Source organism: Enhydra lutris, unplaced genomic scaffold, assembly GCF_002288905.1.
Source record: "Enhydra lutris kenyoni isolate GAN:26980312 unplaced genomic scaffold, ASM228890v2 scaffoldscaffold86, whole genome shotgun sequence".
NCBI classification, from domain to species: domain Eukaryota; kingdom Metazoa; phylum Chordata; class Mammalia; order Carnivora; family Mustelidae; genus Enhydra; species Enhydra lutris.
In genome coordinates, this window is record NW_019154170.1 from 4279546 (window position 1) to 4295530 (window position 15985).

At 47.1% G+C, this 15985-nt stretch overlaps 1 protein-coding gene across 2 annotated transcripts in view; it reads left to right on the top strand.

Moving 5' to 3' along the window:
- The first annotated feature begins 3943 nt into the window (after window positions 1-3943).
- The window catches only part of LOC111161712 (zinc finger protein 77-like), a 106381-nt gene continuing 94339 nt past the window's right edge, over window positions 3944-15985 (top strand). Inside the window, exons 1-4 of one of the 2 annotated variants that reach the window (XM_022525581.1) lie at window positions 3944-4880; window positions 5876-6056; window positions 6470-7514; window positions 7767-9556. In XM_022525581.1, the coding sequence (XP_022381289.1) occupies window positions 4739-4880; window positions 5876-6056; window positions 6470-7514; window positions 7767-8165 (1767 nt within the window). In that variant the 5' untranslated portion in view covers window positions 3944-4738 and the 3' untranslated portion in view covers window positions 8166-9556. Of the gene's footprint in view, window positions 4881-5875; window positions 6057-6469; window positions 7515-7766; window positions 9557-15985 lie in introns of those variants that run through there. The other variant, XM_022525580.1, reaches the window with a different exon arrangement.

The window sequence follows — 15985 nt, forward strand, 5'->3', positions numbered from 1 at the left end:
CTCCTTCTTTTTTTAAAAATATTTACTATTTTAGAGAGGGAGAGCATGAACGGGGTGGGGGGGGGACACAGGGAGAGGGAGAGAGAATACCCAAGCAGACTCCCTGCTGAGTGTGGACCCTGACGTGGGGGTTGATCGTGACCTGAGTTGAAACCAAGAGTCAGACGCTTAACTGACTGAGCCACCCAGGTGCCCCTCCTGACTCCATTCCTAGCAAGATTTCCCTGTATTTTTTACATTTTACCCTTTTGATAGAGGCCTTTTCTCAGATGCATCATTGATTACAAGTCAGTTTTCCATTTTTAGTGGTTTTGTTTCTTGGTGCCAGGAAAGAGCTTTCCTGGTAGTGATGTCCTACGTCCTAGGGAAAGTACATGGCAGTTGAAAACCGGTTAAGGCTGTATTTGAATAACAAGAAACATTAGGAAGGAGGAGTCTGAGGCAGTCATCTCCGGTCCCTGTTTATCAAGATGGTAAGCACTGGAGATGATCTCCTTGTTGGATACATCAATTTTATAATGTTTGACAGATAACAACTGTGAAAGCAAAAGTAACATAAAAATCCAAATTGTAGGGCGGTTGTAAGCCGGGACTCTAGGTCCGAAAGTAGCCAATTGAATATTGGCAGTTTTCAGACTTGGGGAAAATTTTTTTATTCTGTTGGTAAAAACCTGGAGTCACGTATTCCTCCTGGAATTTGCATACAATAGGAACTGAGTCAGTAGCATGTGGGGCTTAGGAAGAACAGTGCCAAGGGTTAACAATGGTGTTGCTTGCTCAGAGGTTCTAGACAAACCTCCATCTTTGGCCATTGGGTTTTCTCCCAGGTAAAAAGAGGCCATTTCAGGGACTAGTGTGTGGGATGCTGGGTCTCTGAGGCTTGTAAGTTTCTATTATGGGCTTGATGCCTTCCAAGGACTTCTTTATTTATAGAGTATTAATTAATTCTGGGCATACACTTTGAGAGATCTATTTTAATTTTTAAAGATTTTTATTTTTATTTATTTGACAGATCACAAGTAGACAGAGAGGCAGGCAGAGAGAGAGGGGAAGCAGCCTCCCCCACTGAGCAGAGAGCCCGATGTGGGACTCGATCCCAGGACCCTGAGGTCATGACCTGAGCTGAAAGCAGAGGCTTAACCCACTGAGCCACCCAGGCATCCCTGAGAGATCTATTTTAATCTTGATGGGAGGCACACTGTGGACCCTGCCAATATGAGTTGAGGTTTTTGCCCAGGAAGAGGATGTAGGTGATCCAGTCAAGACAAATGATCCGCGTCTCCAGTCTCTACTATTGTGTGTCCGAGATGGAGCAGGTGAAAGATGTGGAAGGGTCATTTATTTTCTTTGCTTTTGTGTTGATTACGGTTATCAAATTCTAGAATTATTTCCCTTTTCTGGGACAGAGACACTTATTTAAAAAATATCTGCCCAATGAAATGAGGGGGGCATTGGAACTAAGTAGAAAATGGGGTGTCTCTCAAAGGACCTAAGCAGAAGGGAGTGGGTTGGGACACTGAACGGTTGAGGTTCGTTAGGGACCTCTACTATTTGTATTGTAGTCCTCCTAGGTGAGGGGTCCTGTACAGCAAGGGGCTGGGCACGTGTCAACAAGGACAGAGATTCATTCCCAGTGTGGGGAGTGGTTTCTTCGAGCTGATTACAAGGGAAGACTGGGAAGGGTCCCTGTGGTTCCCTGCAGTTCGATCATTGGGAGGGAGGAGGACTTTGGAAAGCCTGGCTGCAGGGAAGCCGACGTGGGAGCACTTAAGTTGGTAACAATCTTTTTTCCACTGCCCTGGTCCTCTGCAAGAATAGGATAAACGAGTCAGGTTTTGGTTTTGTTTAGGAACCTCCATTTGCCAGAATTGAGAATTAGGAATTCCAGTGGTCTTGAGGCCCCTGACTGGCTCAGTGAGTAGAGCTTGCGATTGATCTCAGGGTCGTGAGTTTGAGCCCCACCTTGGGCACAGAGCCTACTTTAGGAAAAAAAGAAAAGTAAATTTAAAAAAAAGAGAGAATTTTAGCAGTTTTTCTTTTAGGTGACTCATCTAGGACATGTGTGAACGGTTTCTCAGATTTACCTGCAGTGGACATATTTCACATTCTATCCTGGTCCTTACGACTAAAGGGAAAAGATACTTGTTCTGGTCTTTAATAAACATAGACTTAAATGCTACCTGGGTGGATTCCACACCTACAGGAAGACCAGAATTTTCTTTAAAGATAATTTGGAGTTGGTTTGTAATCGTCATGGAAAGGCTGATGATGTATGTATGTAATGTAATGTATGGAATGTAATGTAAACATGCATGTAATGTTAACTTTTAAAGTAAACCCGCTGGGGATACCTGGGTGGCTCAGTTGGTTAAGTGAAACCTGCCAGTTATTGTACTAGCAAAAATGGGTTTACTTGGTAATAGCAGAGATTTACAAGTCTTCTTTTTTTTTTTTTTTTTAAAGATTTTATTTATTTGTCAGGGGGAGGGGGGGGCGAGGCAGGCTCCCGCTGGGCAGGGTGCCCAATCTGGGACTTGATCTCAGGACTCTGGGATCATGACCTGTGCAAAAGGCAGTTGCTCAGTGGACTGAGCCACCAGGCGCCCCGAGATTTGCAGTTCTGTTATGTAGGGGGGACCTCTGTTTCATCGAGGAGAGAGGGATATTGGGAGGGGCTGTTCCACATGACATCCACTGGAGCAAACGTGGGGTTACCCCCTAGTGTCTTCTCATAGGGTAGGCTGTGACTGCCTCTCATTGGCTGGGCTGTTGCCAGGGGAGGAGAAAACTTTCCTTCCTTTGTCCCGCTGGGGCAGTAATGTGTCCAAGATTGTCTCTTGCTATTGAGTGCAGTGGAGGTACTGGGGGGAGCTCCCCCTGTGGTCTTCTAATTTCACTGGAGTCATGTCTCCTTTATTCCTTTTCAGAGCGTCGGTGGGTTCTCGGGCGGTTTTCACTTGCTGGCTGTTACGAATCAAGCTCCTGAGAGTGTGCGGAAATAGTGTTGGTGCTCATCTTCACTTGTCTTGGGTCGATCGATAGTAGGAGTGGAATTGCTATATTGCACGGTGACTGGACGGTCATCATTTTGAGGACGCGCTGGACTCCTCCCGGGTTGTGCCATTTTGCATCCCCAGCAGCAGAAATGCATGAGAAGGGCACCTGGGTGGCTCAGTTGGTGGAGCATCTGCCTTTGGCTCAGGTAGTGGTCCCGGGGTCCTGGGATCGAGTCCTCTGTTGGGCTTCTGGGATCCAGCTCCACATTCTCTCTCCGCCTGCTGCTCCTCCTGCTTTTGCTCTCTCTCTCAAATGAAGAGAGTCCCCCTTTCTCAGGTCCTCACCAGCACTTACTTGTTTCTTTATAGCCATTCTAGTGGGTCTGAAGGGGTATCTGCTTATAATTTGACATCTATTTCCCTGATAACTGACATCTAGCATCTTTTCCGGAACCTGTTGGCCGCTGGCATATCTTCTTAGAAAGGTACCTGCTCATATTAATTCCCCATGATTTGATCGTATTATTTTTCTTCATATTATTGTTTTTTATTTTTCATGGGGTCATATGGATTTTTAAAACATATTCAAAATACAGGAGTTAGGGGCGCCTGGGTGGCTCAGTGGGTTAAGCTGCTGCCTTCGGCTCAGGTCATGATTTCAGGGTCCTGGGATCGAGCCCCGCATCGGGCTCTCTGCTCAGCAGGGAGCCTGCTTCCTCCTCTCTCTCTGCCTGCCTCTCTGCCTGCTTGTGATCTCTCTCTGTCAAATAAATAAATAAAATCTTTAAAAAAAAAATACAGGAGTTACCAGGTGTGTGATAAGCAAACCCCAGTTGTAACCACAGTTGAAGTAGAATTGACCTTCTTATTAAGTGATATGGGTGGCATATGGGATTTTGTTTTTCCCTTAAGTTTTGAGAACATAGTTTTTGTTTGGACGGTCTCAGATTTTTTGAAAAAAATGATTTTTAAACTCTGCATTTCACGAGTGCGGTGTCATCCCTTGTTGCTCTGACAGTGCGGATTTGCCTTGTTTTCTTTCTCTGTTACAAAGTCGCCAGTGGCTGTTACCATCAGTCTCTCAGGGGCTCCTCTTTCTGGCGCCCTTTTGCTTGCATTCTGGGCACTGGGGTACATGGTCGAGACCCTGCTGATTTCTGTGACTCTTCAGGAGCTGGAGCTCCTCTTATGCACTACGTGTGCCAGGCCCCTGGGCCCTGTGTCCCTGCTCACTGTCCACTGAACCCAGGGAAAGGGTGGTGTGTACCTCTGCCGGGATAGAGGGGACTGCGCTAGGCTCCTTGACCTTGTTGCCTTCCAGCGAGAGCAGCACTGGAATCCGTGTTCACGGCATCCTGACATCTGGTTCCAGTTCTTGGGGCTGACAAGGCAGTAATCGTCCCTGAGCAAGTCAGAGATGTGCCGTCCAGTTTCAGTGTGGTCTGAACTAGTATTTCATTTTTCATTCTTTACCATACAAGTGTCCTCAGATCTGCTCATTTTCAGTACAAATAGCCTATATTTGGGTGTATGTACGTCTGTATGAGCTGTCGTCATCGCCCTCTGCTTCGGGGTCCCAGCCCTTCCCGTCACTGAGGGCACTGCCGTGGAGGTGTGTTTGCGTGTTGTCACTTCCCACACGGGTGTGACTCAGGTCCTCAGAATGGAATCCGGTTCCCTGCGTGTTGCCCCTGCATCCTCCCACACACACGGGTGAGGAGGGAGCATTGCTGCAAGAGAACATGTGGATGTTGCAGGACACAGTGGTCTTTGCGGATGTGGCTGTGAACTTCACCCCGGAAGAGTGGGCTTTGCTGGATCGTGGTCAGAGGCGGCTCTACAGGGATGTGATGCTGGAGACCTGCAGGAACCTGGCCTCCCTGGGTAAGCGTGGCTCCACCCCGCCTCTAGAGTTGTAGGGAACGAGTGTTTCTTAGAAGTGTCTGATCTTCCTTGGGCCGAGGAATGGGAATATGCTGGAGGAGAGACAGACGTGGCCCAAGCCTTCATGGAAACTACCGAGGGTCACATACCTTTTGGTGAAAACAGAGTTTCATGTGTTAAATTGGCTATTGCTTCTATCAAAGTCTGAGACTCCCTAATTTTATCAGTGTGAGGCTGGGCTCCTTTGTGGTTTTCAGTTCTGCGAAAGATGCGCTGTGGTTCATACCCATTTCTCCTGGTAATCATGCTGCAGTTAAACTCGCACTTTGTCCTCTTCGGTGACCTTGAAGACCAGATTAACAGCCCATCTTCCAGACTGCTTGTGGCCCTTCAGATCCTCCCTCCTGCTGGGCTGTCGTGGGGAGCTCTCGGCAGCCACACCCACCGTCCCACCTCCAGTGGCAGCTGGGGCAGTGCAGCCTCCCCTGATGGCCTCAGTGCCTTCAGAACGGTCCAGCAGCCCTCAGTAGGAGAAGGGAGAAGGGAATGGCATTTGCGCATGTCCGTTAGAAACGTGACTCTGTCCTTGTTTTGAGAAGGTGATTTTGTCACTCACGTGGCCTCCTGTCAGACATTTCATCCATCCTTGCCCACGTGGCAAGCCTTTCCGTGTTCTTACAGAAGTAGGGTGTGGATGTGAGGATTTTGCCCAGTTCCGATAATCCTATCTCCACATTAGTCACCACTGATTTTAAAGCATTTCCGCATAAACAGGCTGCCTTTTCATACGCTTTTCCTCTTATTGCCAAAGTCCCAAAGCACTAAGGTCCTTAGAATTTTTCTGTGGTCACATGTTCATTCTTCCTGATGAACTTCATTTACATTTGGGATCAGTATATGAAGAGAAATCCCCAAATGGTCTGTTTTCTGAATTTTCTTACCATTAAACATCAGGTCATTCCCAAGAAGTTAAATTGTGCTTCCAATTCTTGCAGACCGTTGCACTCAAGTTAACCCTTGTGGATCAGGGATTCAGCTGAATATTTTGGAGAATGAACTATCCAGTGAAGATAAAATAGTAACATTTACAAGAAATGATTCCTGGGCTCTTTTTGGAGAAAACTGGGTGTTTCATCACATTGGAGATCAGACCCAATCCCAGGAGAGGAGTTTGAGGTGAGTGCCTCTCTCTCCCATAGGAGAAAGGGGGATCTTGGCAAATTGTTAGAATAACTTGAAATTAAAGAAGGCATGGAGTTATAAACCTAGCTCAACAGTTGCGTAGTCAGAATTAAACAAGTTCTTCCTAAATGTGATGTAGTATTGATTAGCAGATATATAATTCAGCTCCAGACATTTATCAGGAAAACCCACATGTAAGAAAGTTTGACAGTTATGGCTATCACCGGGCCCTTATTCTGAGCATTTGGCTTCTTCTACATCATAGCAGTGTAGACAGTGACACAAACATGCCCATTCCTTGGAAGTGGCCATTATGTATCAAGTAATCATTAATATCAATAGATCGTTAATAAAGAAATCAGTTAAAATCATTATTCCGTAACAGTGTGCCTTCCCATTTTGAACAGAAGTCGTTTGGTGAAGCGGGTCTGTGAAAGCAGCGAAGATAATCGATGTGGAGAAACCAGAAGGCAGATGACAAGTCTTACCGTGCGTGCGGATCGTCCTACTGGAGACAAGTCCTGTCACTGCGCCAAGTGTAGAGAAGCCTTCACAGATGGTTCTTTCCCTGAGAATCCACAAAGATCCCACCCTGGACACAAACCTAGTCCTTGTGAGGAATGCAGGCCGGCCTGTAGCTGTGTCTCGAGCCCCAGCCCTCACGTGGACACAGGCCTCGTAGAGAAACCTTATGAACCTCAGGACACTGGGGGAGCTTCGAAGAGAGACTTGAAGAGTCGCGATAGTAAAAAATCTTTAGAGTGCAAGAAATGTGGAAAAACTTTCACTTGCATGTCGTCCTTTTGGGGTCACGTGAAGGATCACTGTGGACAGAGAGTCCATGCGTGTGACGTGTGTGGGAAGGCCTTCATGTATCAGTCCTACCTTACACGTCACGTGAGAACTCACACTGGGGAGAGACCCTATGAATGTGTGGAGTGTGGGAAAGCCTACAGTTGCCTCTCATATTTTCGAGAACATGTGAGAACGCACAGTGGAGAGAAACCCTATGAATGTAAGCAGTGTGGGAAGACGTTCAAGTATCCCGCGTCCTTGCAAGGACACGTGATGACACACACTGGAGAGAGACCGTATCTCTGTCAGCAATGTGGGAAAGCCTTCAGTTGTCCCAAATACTTCAGGAGACACGTGAGAACGCACAGTGGGCTGAAACCCTATGAATGTTCGTTATGTGGGAAAGCCTACACTTGTTCCTTATCCCTTCGAGAACATGTCAGAACTCACAGTGAAGAGAGACCCTACGAATGTCAGCAGTGTGGGAAGGCCTTCAGACATCCTCGATATTTCCAAAGACACGTGAGGATGCACAGTGGTGTGAAACCCTACGAGTGTAAGGAGTGTGGGAAAGCGTACAGCAGCTCCACATCGCTGCAGGAACACGTGAGGACACACACCGGGGAGAGGCCCTTCGAGTGTCAGCAGTGCGGGAAGGCCTTCACTCGTCACTCCTCCCTTCAAGGACACGTGCGGGCGCACAGTTTGGAGAAACGTTACGAGTGTGCACAATGCGGGAAGGCCTTCCGTTGGTCCTCGTCCTTACAAAAACACGTGAGAACACACAGTGAAGAGAAGCCCTATGAATGTCAGCAGTGTGGCAAAGCCTTCTGGTACCCAGCCAACCTGAGAGCCCACGTGAAGACACACACTGAGGAGAGAGCCTATGAGTGTCCGCACTGTGGGAAGGCCTTCAGCTGTCACTCCTCTCTTCAAGTGCACGTGAGAAAGCACAGCGGGGTGAAACCCTATGAATGTAAGGAGTGTGGGAAGGCCTTCTGGTATCCCGTGAACCTGCGGGCACACGTGAGGACGCACACAGGGGAGAGACCCTATGAATGTAAGGAGTGCGGGAAGGCCTACAGGTGCCCCGCAAACCTGCGGGTCCACGTGAGGACTCACACCGGGGAGAGACCGTATGAGTGTCAGCAGTGCGGGAAGGCCTTCAGGTATCCGGCCAACCTGCGAGCCCACGTGAGGACGCACACTGGGGAGAGACCCTACGAGTGTCAGCAGTGCGGGAAGGCCTTCAGGTACCCGACAAATCTGCGAGCCCATGTGAGGACTCACACTGGGGAGAAACTCTGAATGGAAGGACTGCGGGAAAGCCTTCATTTGTCCTTAAAATCTTGTAAATCCAATCAGACAGACTGGCAGGAAGTCTTATGAATGTAAAGACTGGTGGGAAACCTTTAGGTATAGTTCCTCGTATATTTTGTGCATAAAAACTCAGGGCTGGAGAGCAATCTCTGTTTGTTATAAACATGGTTGTGCCTTGTAAGTGCCTCGTCCCTAACAGGGATCCCTGTCATATTTATTTCCATTGCATGTTGCCAAGAGGAACCCCTGAGATAAAATATTCCTCTCTGTGCCCTTTGTATGAGATATATTTTGTTACTTCACACATGAAAATTGTGTAGTTATATAAAATTTCTCATTTCCATGACAATGTCTTTGGGCCCCAGGGGTGACAAGTGATGTGTATTTATATCTCATCCTCTCTTGTGGATACTGGAAATTCCGACTCTGTCTCTACTCTTCCTTCCAGTCTTCATGATTGAATGATGTATCTTCATGTTTGCTTACTGCCGCTGTATACCACACCTCTGCGCCCCACAGAAATGAGTAAACGTGCAGGGATGCTGAAAGAGCACAGTCTCCTCCAGTTGTGTTCCTGTTTTGGCCTCTGCTGATGGCGCTTCATCTCGGTTGTTCGTCAGTCATGATGCATTAAGAAGAGAAACCCTGTGGCGTGAAGATGAAGCCTGGCGTCTGGCTGGTTCTACTGAACTTCATTGTGAGCGTGGTGAGGTGGGAGACCATGTGTCCCAGAGTCCTCCTCTCTGTGGTTCTGAGATGAAGGCCGTGAGGAAAGAAACTGCGTGACGAAGCTATGCTTTTCCGGCAGGAGACAGAGATGTGTGGGCACCCACATGGGCTTGGGTCACAGCGCATCTTCCTGATTACCGATCTGTCGTCTGGAACAGCCTCCAACCTGACACAAGTTTGACATCAGTTTTTGTCCGGTAGCACGCTCCAGAGACTTTTCCACGAGCTCTCCTGTGATGGACCAGCTCGGTCTTCAGGTCCACATGGTTCCTTGCGCTGCCCTGTGGCTCTTTGTGTCCGTGAGGCCACCTCTTTCAGGCCATCGTGTGTAGGGATCTCTCTCATCCTGGCACCTCTCCTCTCCCATGCTTTTTCTACCACATGATTTCTGTGGTAAGCATCATGTCCCTGTCAGGATAGATCTGTGTCCTGCTTCCCCCTGACGGAATTAATGCGCAGCCTCAGATGCGGAAGCCTCCTTTCCTTGTTGCACTGTAGAGAGGCTCCAGTAGCCCTGTATTTCTTCCTTCTGGATGTTTCTATAATTGGAATAAGCACTTGTGAGTGTATAGCGGTTTGTGGCAATTCTCACCTAGAGCTGACTGGCTTACTGCTATCTAAGAGATAAACCCAGTATGCTTAATTCCTTTCTGTTGATACATGTAATTTCCCAGGTTTTTTTTTTTTTTTTAACATGTAATTCAAAACAATGGTTTTTTCTTTGTTTTGTAAAATGTGTTTCTCTGCATTGCTTCATGGAAACCACGTTACTGAGGTTTTCAAATCTGTTGCGTACTTGCAAATGATAGGATGTTTTATGTCCTCTATTATTTTTTAAGATTTTATTTATTTGAGCAAGAAAGAGAGTGAGCACGAGCAGGGAGCCTGATGCAGGGCTTGATCCCAGGACCCTGCGATCATGACCTAAGCCGAAGGCAGAGGCTTAACCGACTCAGCTGCCCAGCCGCCCCTCACAACTGAGTTCTTTTAAAATATCCCTTCTACAGGATTAACTTTTTCTTCTGATTGTGTCCATTTTTTTTAAAAAAATACCTATTCTGGGTGAATAGGACAAGTACAGTTGACATTTTCCTTCTGGTGTGTGTTTCTACAATACCCACGCAGCTGCTACCACTGTCTCGTTAAAATGACTTACTCCTGGGGCGCCGGGGGCGCTCAGTGGGTTAAAGCCTCTGCCTTCAGCTCAGGTCATGATCACAGGGTCCTGGGATCGAGCCCTACATCGGGCTCTCTGCTCAGCAGGGAGCCTGCTCCCCCCACCTCCCGCCTGCCTCTCTGCCTACCTGTGATCTTGGTCTGTCAAGTAAATAAGATCTTTAAAATAAAATAAAATGACTTAGTCTTGGGGCACCTGGGTGTTGCAGTCTGTTCAGTTCCAATTCTTGGTTTCAGCTGGGGTCGTGATCTCAGGGTTGTAGGATCAAGCCCTGAGTTGGGCTCTACACCAATCACGGAGTCTCTGAAAATCACTTCCTTTCCCTCTGCTCCTCCCCCACTTCATGTGCTCTCTCTGTCTCTCTCAAATAAGTATTTTGAAAAGATTATTTACTCCCAGTGGTGAAATCCTTAATGATGCCTTTGTAATGTCTCTGACAAAGAACACCAGGAGTCACGGTCTCGCAGCTCAAGAGCGCGGGAGAGGGAGCCAGACACATGCATCTTCCGTACTTGTCAACAACTAAACAAGCCACATTTGTGGTGAGGGGAGTCTTAGTGGGAATGACTTTATGACTTGGTGCTCCAGGCATAACCACCTTGAGGAAATTCCTAATTTCTGGAAATGGTGCTTCTCAGTGTTTGTGTCCAAATAGCTCTGAGGCGTTTACACGAAAGTCCATACTAGAATGGAAACGTCCCTCATTCCTTCTTGCTGGGAATTGTGCTGAATTGTGCTGAACAAGACACTCCTTCCCATGATGGATGGGTAAGTGGTTGGTCATGCTTCACCCAGTGGCATGTCCTTGTATTCATTGCGGTGGAGGAAAGATGGGCCATGCCTTTCTCTTTTCTTCAGACCACTCGTGTTTCTGTTGATCTGCCCCCGGTTGACACAGGTCAATTCCTGTCTCCCATCAGATGGCCCTCCGATGCCCCTCTGGCCCTGGGCATGGTGCAAGTCTGGTTGTATTTTGGATGGAGCTGGTTGGGCTTCATGTCTGAGGGGGTGTGTAACGTGAGCAGCCCCGCTGGGACTAGGGGAAGGAAACGTACAGCAATGTGGTAGTGTGAATGCACAACAAAGATTCCGTACAGTCTTTGCAGAGAGGAGTGCTTCTAGTTATTCCAACCACTGTCGGAATGGGCTTTCTTCTACTGTCCTCAGTTCACCAGGATGACCAGTGATCGTATGGGTCCCACGCACTAATAGGGTCGATACAGCTGCACTGAGCTGGAGAGCATGGAAGGTGTGCGTCGCAACCACGTTTTGATGTCACCACCGGTGGGAAAGAGTCCATGTGTGACATTTTCCGTGGAAATCTCTTTTTCATAGCAGGACCATGAAATCCTGTTTCGAATTTTTTACAAATTGTTCACCTTTCCATGTACCCAGAGGTAGTTTTCCTTGTGACTTTATGCTGCTTTTGCTTCCAGTTCTCCTCAGAATCTGAGAGCGAAGTTCAGGGGTGCCCGCGTGATGCTTTTCGTAGGCTCTGAATCCATACCTGTTCTGTGTCCCTTAATGGTTGGCCAGTCATATGTGGCCAAACAAGGGACATAGGAAGGTCCAGGGAGGCAGGTGATTAAACTCAGGTCCTAGAGGGACAGTCAGCGCTTATAAAGAAGGGGTGACTTGGGAGCACCAAGGGAGCAAGCAGGAGTGGGAGGGTGGGAAGCAGTGAGCGTGAGGACGTGGGCAAGTGCCTGCAGTGTCTAGACCGATGTGGACTGTCCCTGATTGCCTTGAGCTGAGTGCGTAGCCGACGAGGGATGCTCAGTATTTTGCATCCGACACTGAACATAGGGTCTGGGAAAGAAAGGCTCAATTTGAATCATGATCCTGACTTGGTTCCTTTCTTGCTCAGTGGCCTTTGAAAAATCACCTGCCTCTGTAGGCCCCAGGTAGCTCACACAAGGAGATAAAAACAGTATCTGCTTTAAAGAGTTTGCTGAGGAGCAAGTGGGTTCATCTATGCTCAGTTCCTTTATGGAGAACATTTAACGCAGGCCGGCTGTGAGTAAGCAAGACGTCCTTGCACCCATAGTCAGTCAGAACGCAAACACGGCCTCAGACAGTGGAAGCCGTCTGGCCTGGAGTGGCCTGGAGCTCACTACTGGGCTGTGGCTCCCTCTCATTAAGCAGAGCCAGATCCACCCACCTGTCCTCAGACGAGGCACTTCCTTGTCAGGGATGAGTCAAGGCATGTGATGACCATGTCAAGGTCCAGTCAGGAAGAGGCTAAAAAAGAGAGTCCAATCTCTGAAAATCAGCAAATATTCCCTGCCTCTATCTGATGTGCCTGGTGCCGCTCTATTCCTGGTTTCAGTTGCACTGCATTCTTCTGCCTGTCTAGGTAAGAACTATTAAGTTCTTCGGGGCACCTGGGTGGCTCAGTCAGTTAAGTGTCTGCCTTTGGCTCAGGTTATGATCCTGGTGTCCTGAGATCCAGCCCCAACCAGGGCCGCTTCTCCCTCTTCCTCTGCCCCTCCCCTGTGCTTTCTCTCACCTCCTTCTCCTTACTTCATCTCTATTCATGTATGCACCTGACATTTCTTAGAAGAGTATCACACTGCAATTTCCTTTTTTCAAAGAGGAAAGAATTCTAGGGTTTGCCAGTAGTAATCACAATCACCAAGAAGGGGGGTTAAACAACACTTGAACATCTTTGATTTGCTCCATATCTGACACACTTTAACAGTATGGGGACACTGATCATTTGTTCTTTTTTTTAAAATTTGATTTATTTGAGAGAGATCACAAGTAGGCAGAGGCAGGCAGAGAGAGAGAGGGGAGGCAGGCTCCCTGCTGAGCAGAGAGCCTGACTTGGGGCTCAATCCCAGGACTCTGAGATCATGACCTGAGCCGAAGGCGGAGGCCCAACCCACTGAGCCACCCAGGTGTCCGTGATCATTTGTTCTTATGAGATAGATCCCCTACCATCCTTTCTGAGCAAAATTTTCAACTGATATTGATAGAATCCACAGTGTGCCTCCCATCAAGATTCAAATAGATCCCTCAAAAGTTCTCCCTAGAAAGGGCACTTAGGTGGCACAGTTTGGTGATGGACTTTTGCTTTTGGCTCAGGTCGTGATCTCAGGGTTGTGAGATGGAGCCCCAGGTCAGGCTCTGCACTCAGCACAGTCTGCTTTAGAGTCTCTCCCTCTCCCTCTGCCCCTCCCGCTCCATACTCTCTCAAATAAATAAATCTTTTAAAAAAGTTCTCCCCAGGGACGCCTGGGTGGCTCAGTGGGTTAAGCCACTGCCTTCGGCTCGGGTCATGGTCCTGGGGTCCTGGGATCAAGTCCCGCATCGGGCTCCTTGCTTGGCGGGGAGCCTGCTTCCTCCTCTCTCTCTGCCTGCCTCTCTGCCTGCTTGTGTGTACTCTCTCTCTCTGACAAATAAATAAAATCTTTAAAAAAAAAAAAAAGTTCTCCCCAGAATTAATCAATACCCTGTAAATAAAGCAGCTCTTCAAGGCATCAAAGCATAATAGAAGATTCTGAGGCTCAGGGCCTCATTATCCCTTGCACTAGTTTCTGAGAAACTCTTACTTTACCTGTGACAAAATGCAGCGGTCAAGGATAGTTTGTCTAGGATCTCCGAGCAACAAATCACATTGTTACGAACCTCCATAGGCTGCAGGTACTCCGAGAAAGGACAAGGCCGTAAAACCTGAAGGTTCTGAAGAAAGCCCGAGAGGTGAAACACAAGGAGAGCAGAGCTCAAAATCCAGAAGAAAACTTACTGTCAGTCTCCAGGCTGGGAGAGAAAGCAGTGAGCCTAGTAGGCTCTGTGAGTTCTGGTACCTGTTTGCTCACCAGGCTCGGAGTCTCTCGGGTCTACTGGTCCCAATTCTGATCACCAAAAAATAGAAACTTAAAATATAAAAGTGCTAGCTACTTTACCAGCAAAACAGTGGGTTTATTTGGAAATAGCACAGAATTGCAATTAGGGACAAGCACTGTAGGCAGGTGCAGGAAATTTGGTGAGAGTGAAGGGAGTTCCGCTGTAGTGGCTTTTCATTGGCTGAGCTGTGATGGCCTCCCATTGGCTGGGCTGTTGCTAGGGAGGAAGAAAACCTCCTCCCTCCAGCTGGGGGTAGAGTGTCTGCACTTAAGGTCCCTCTCCCCCAGTTTGGTGTAGCGTTGGGAAGTGATAGGGTGTGAGAGCCGCCCCCCTCGCCGCCCCCCTCCCCGCCCCCGCTGCCTTCCCAACTTTACGCTAAAGGAGGTTTCCTTTTATTTTCACAAAGGTACACACCCGGGAGTGAAGTTTTGGGTTATATGGTAACTCTTGTGATTAACTCTGAGAAACCACTGTGTTTTCAACAGTGGCAGCACCGTTTATGTTCCCACCAGTGTGTGAGGGTTCCTGTCTCTCTGCATCTTTGCCAAAACCTATTTTTCATTTCTTACTAAACAGTAGCCATCATGGTTGGTATGAAGTGATAGCTCATGGTTTTGATTTGCACTTCATAAATGACCTACTGGATTGAACATTTTTGAACAGGGTTGGCTTAAATTGAAAGCTTTTTTATTCTGAATTCTAGACCCTTATCCGATAAAAGAACTTCAGTAAATTGACAATGTATAGATCTTAAATCCTTATGGAGATGATTAGTGAAATTCCTGTACATGTTTATTTGAACATATTAAGGGAAAACTGCTAATTTTTAGGTAGGATAATGGCCTTTGGGTTATGCTGAAAAATTACATTCCAAAATATTCATGGATTAAATAGTAGTATCAGTTTCTTCAAAATTATCTGGTGAAAAATGAGGGGGGTGGACATAAAACCTGACAAATGAGGTAAAAGCAGGTCATGGATTTATAGTTTTATTATGCCCTTCACCTGACCTTCCCCCCTTTTTATTGCAGTAAAATATACATAAAATGATATTTTAAAGTGTAAAGTTCAGAAATATTAAATACATTCACCTGTTTTGGAACCATCACTACCATCCATCTCCCCAGAACTCTTCATCAGGTAAAACTGAAAGTGTTCCCACTAAACACTGACTCCCCACTCTCCTTCCCTCCCCTCCCCCAGACCCCAGCCTCCACTTTTTTACTACATGTCTGTATGATTTTGACACTCTTAGTCATACATGTAGAATCATACGGTATTTGTGTCTCATGGGTTTATTTCATTTAGGATAATGTCCTCAAGAGCCATCCGTCTCACTACACATTGCAATTTCCTTCCTTTTTAAGGTTGAAAAATAGCCCATTAAATGTATGGCCTCCATCTGGCTCATCTGTTCATCCATCAGTGGACATGTGAGTTGCTTGCACATTTTAGGTATTGTGGATAACGCTGATATGAACACGAGTGTACCAACATCTCTTCAAGATTCTGCTCTTAGTTCTGTTGGGTATATACCCAGAAGTGGAATTGCTGGATCAGATGGTAATTCTTTTTTACATTTTTCAGCAACTACCATAGTATTTTGCACAGTGGCTTTCCCATTTTATCAACAGTGTACAAGGGTTCCAGTTTCTCCACATCCTCATCAACATTTGTTTCTGGTTTGCTTTTAGAAGCAACCCCATTGTGTTTGAAATGGTATCATACTGTAGTTTTAATTTGCATTTCCCTAGTGATTAATGATGTCATTTTTAAAAAGATTTTATTTATTTATTTGACAGAGATCACAATTAGGCAGAGAGGCAGGCAGAGAGAGAGAGAGGAGGAAGCAGGCTCCCTGCTGAGCAGACAGCCCGATGTGGGGCTCCATCCCAGAACCCTGGGGTCATGACCCGAGCCTAAGGCAGAGGTTTTAACCCATTGAGCCACCCAGGTGCCCCTGATGTCATGTGTTTTTTAATGTGTTTATTGGATATGTATGTATATTTTCTAGAGAATGTCTGTTGAAGTCCTTTGTTAATGTTGAATTAGG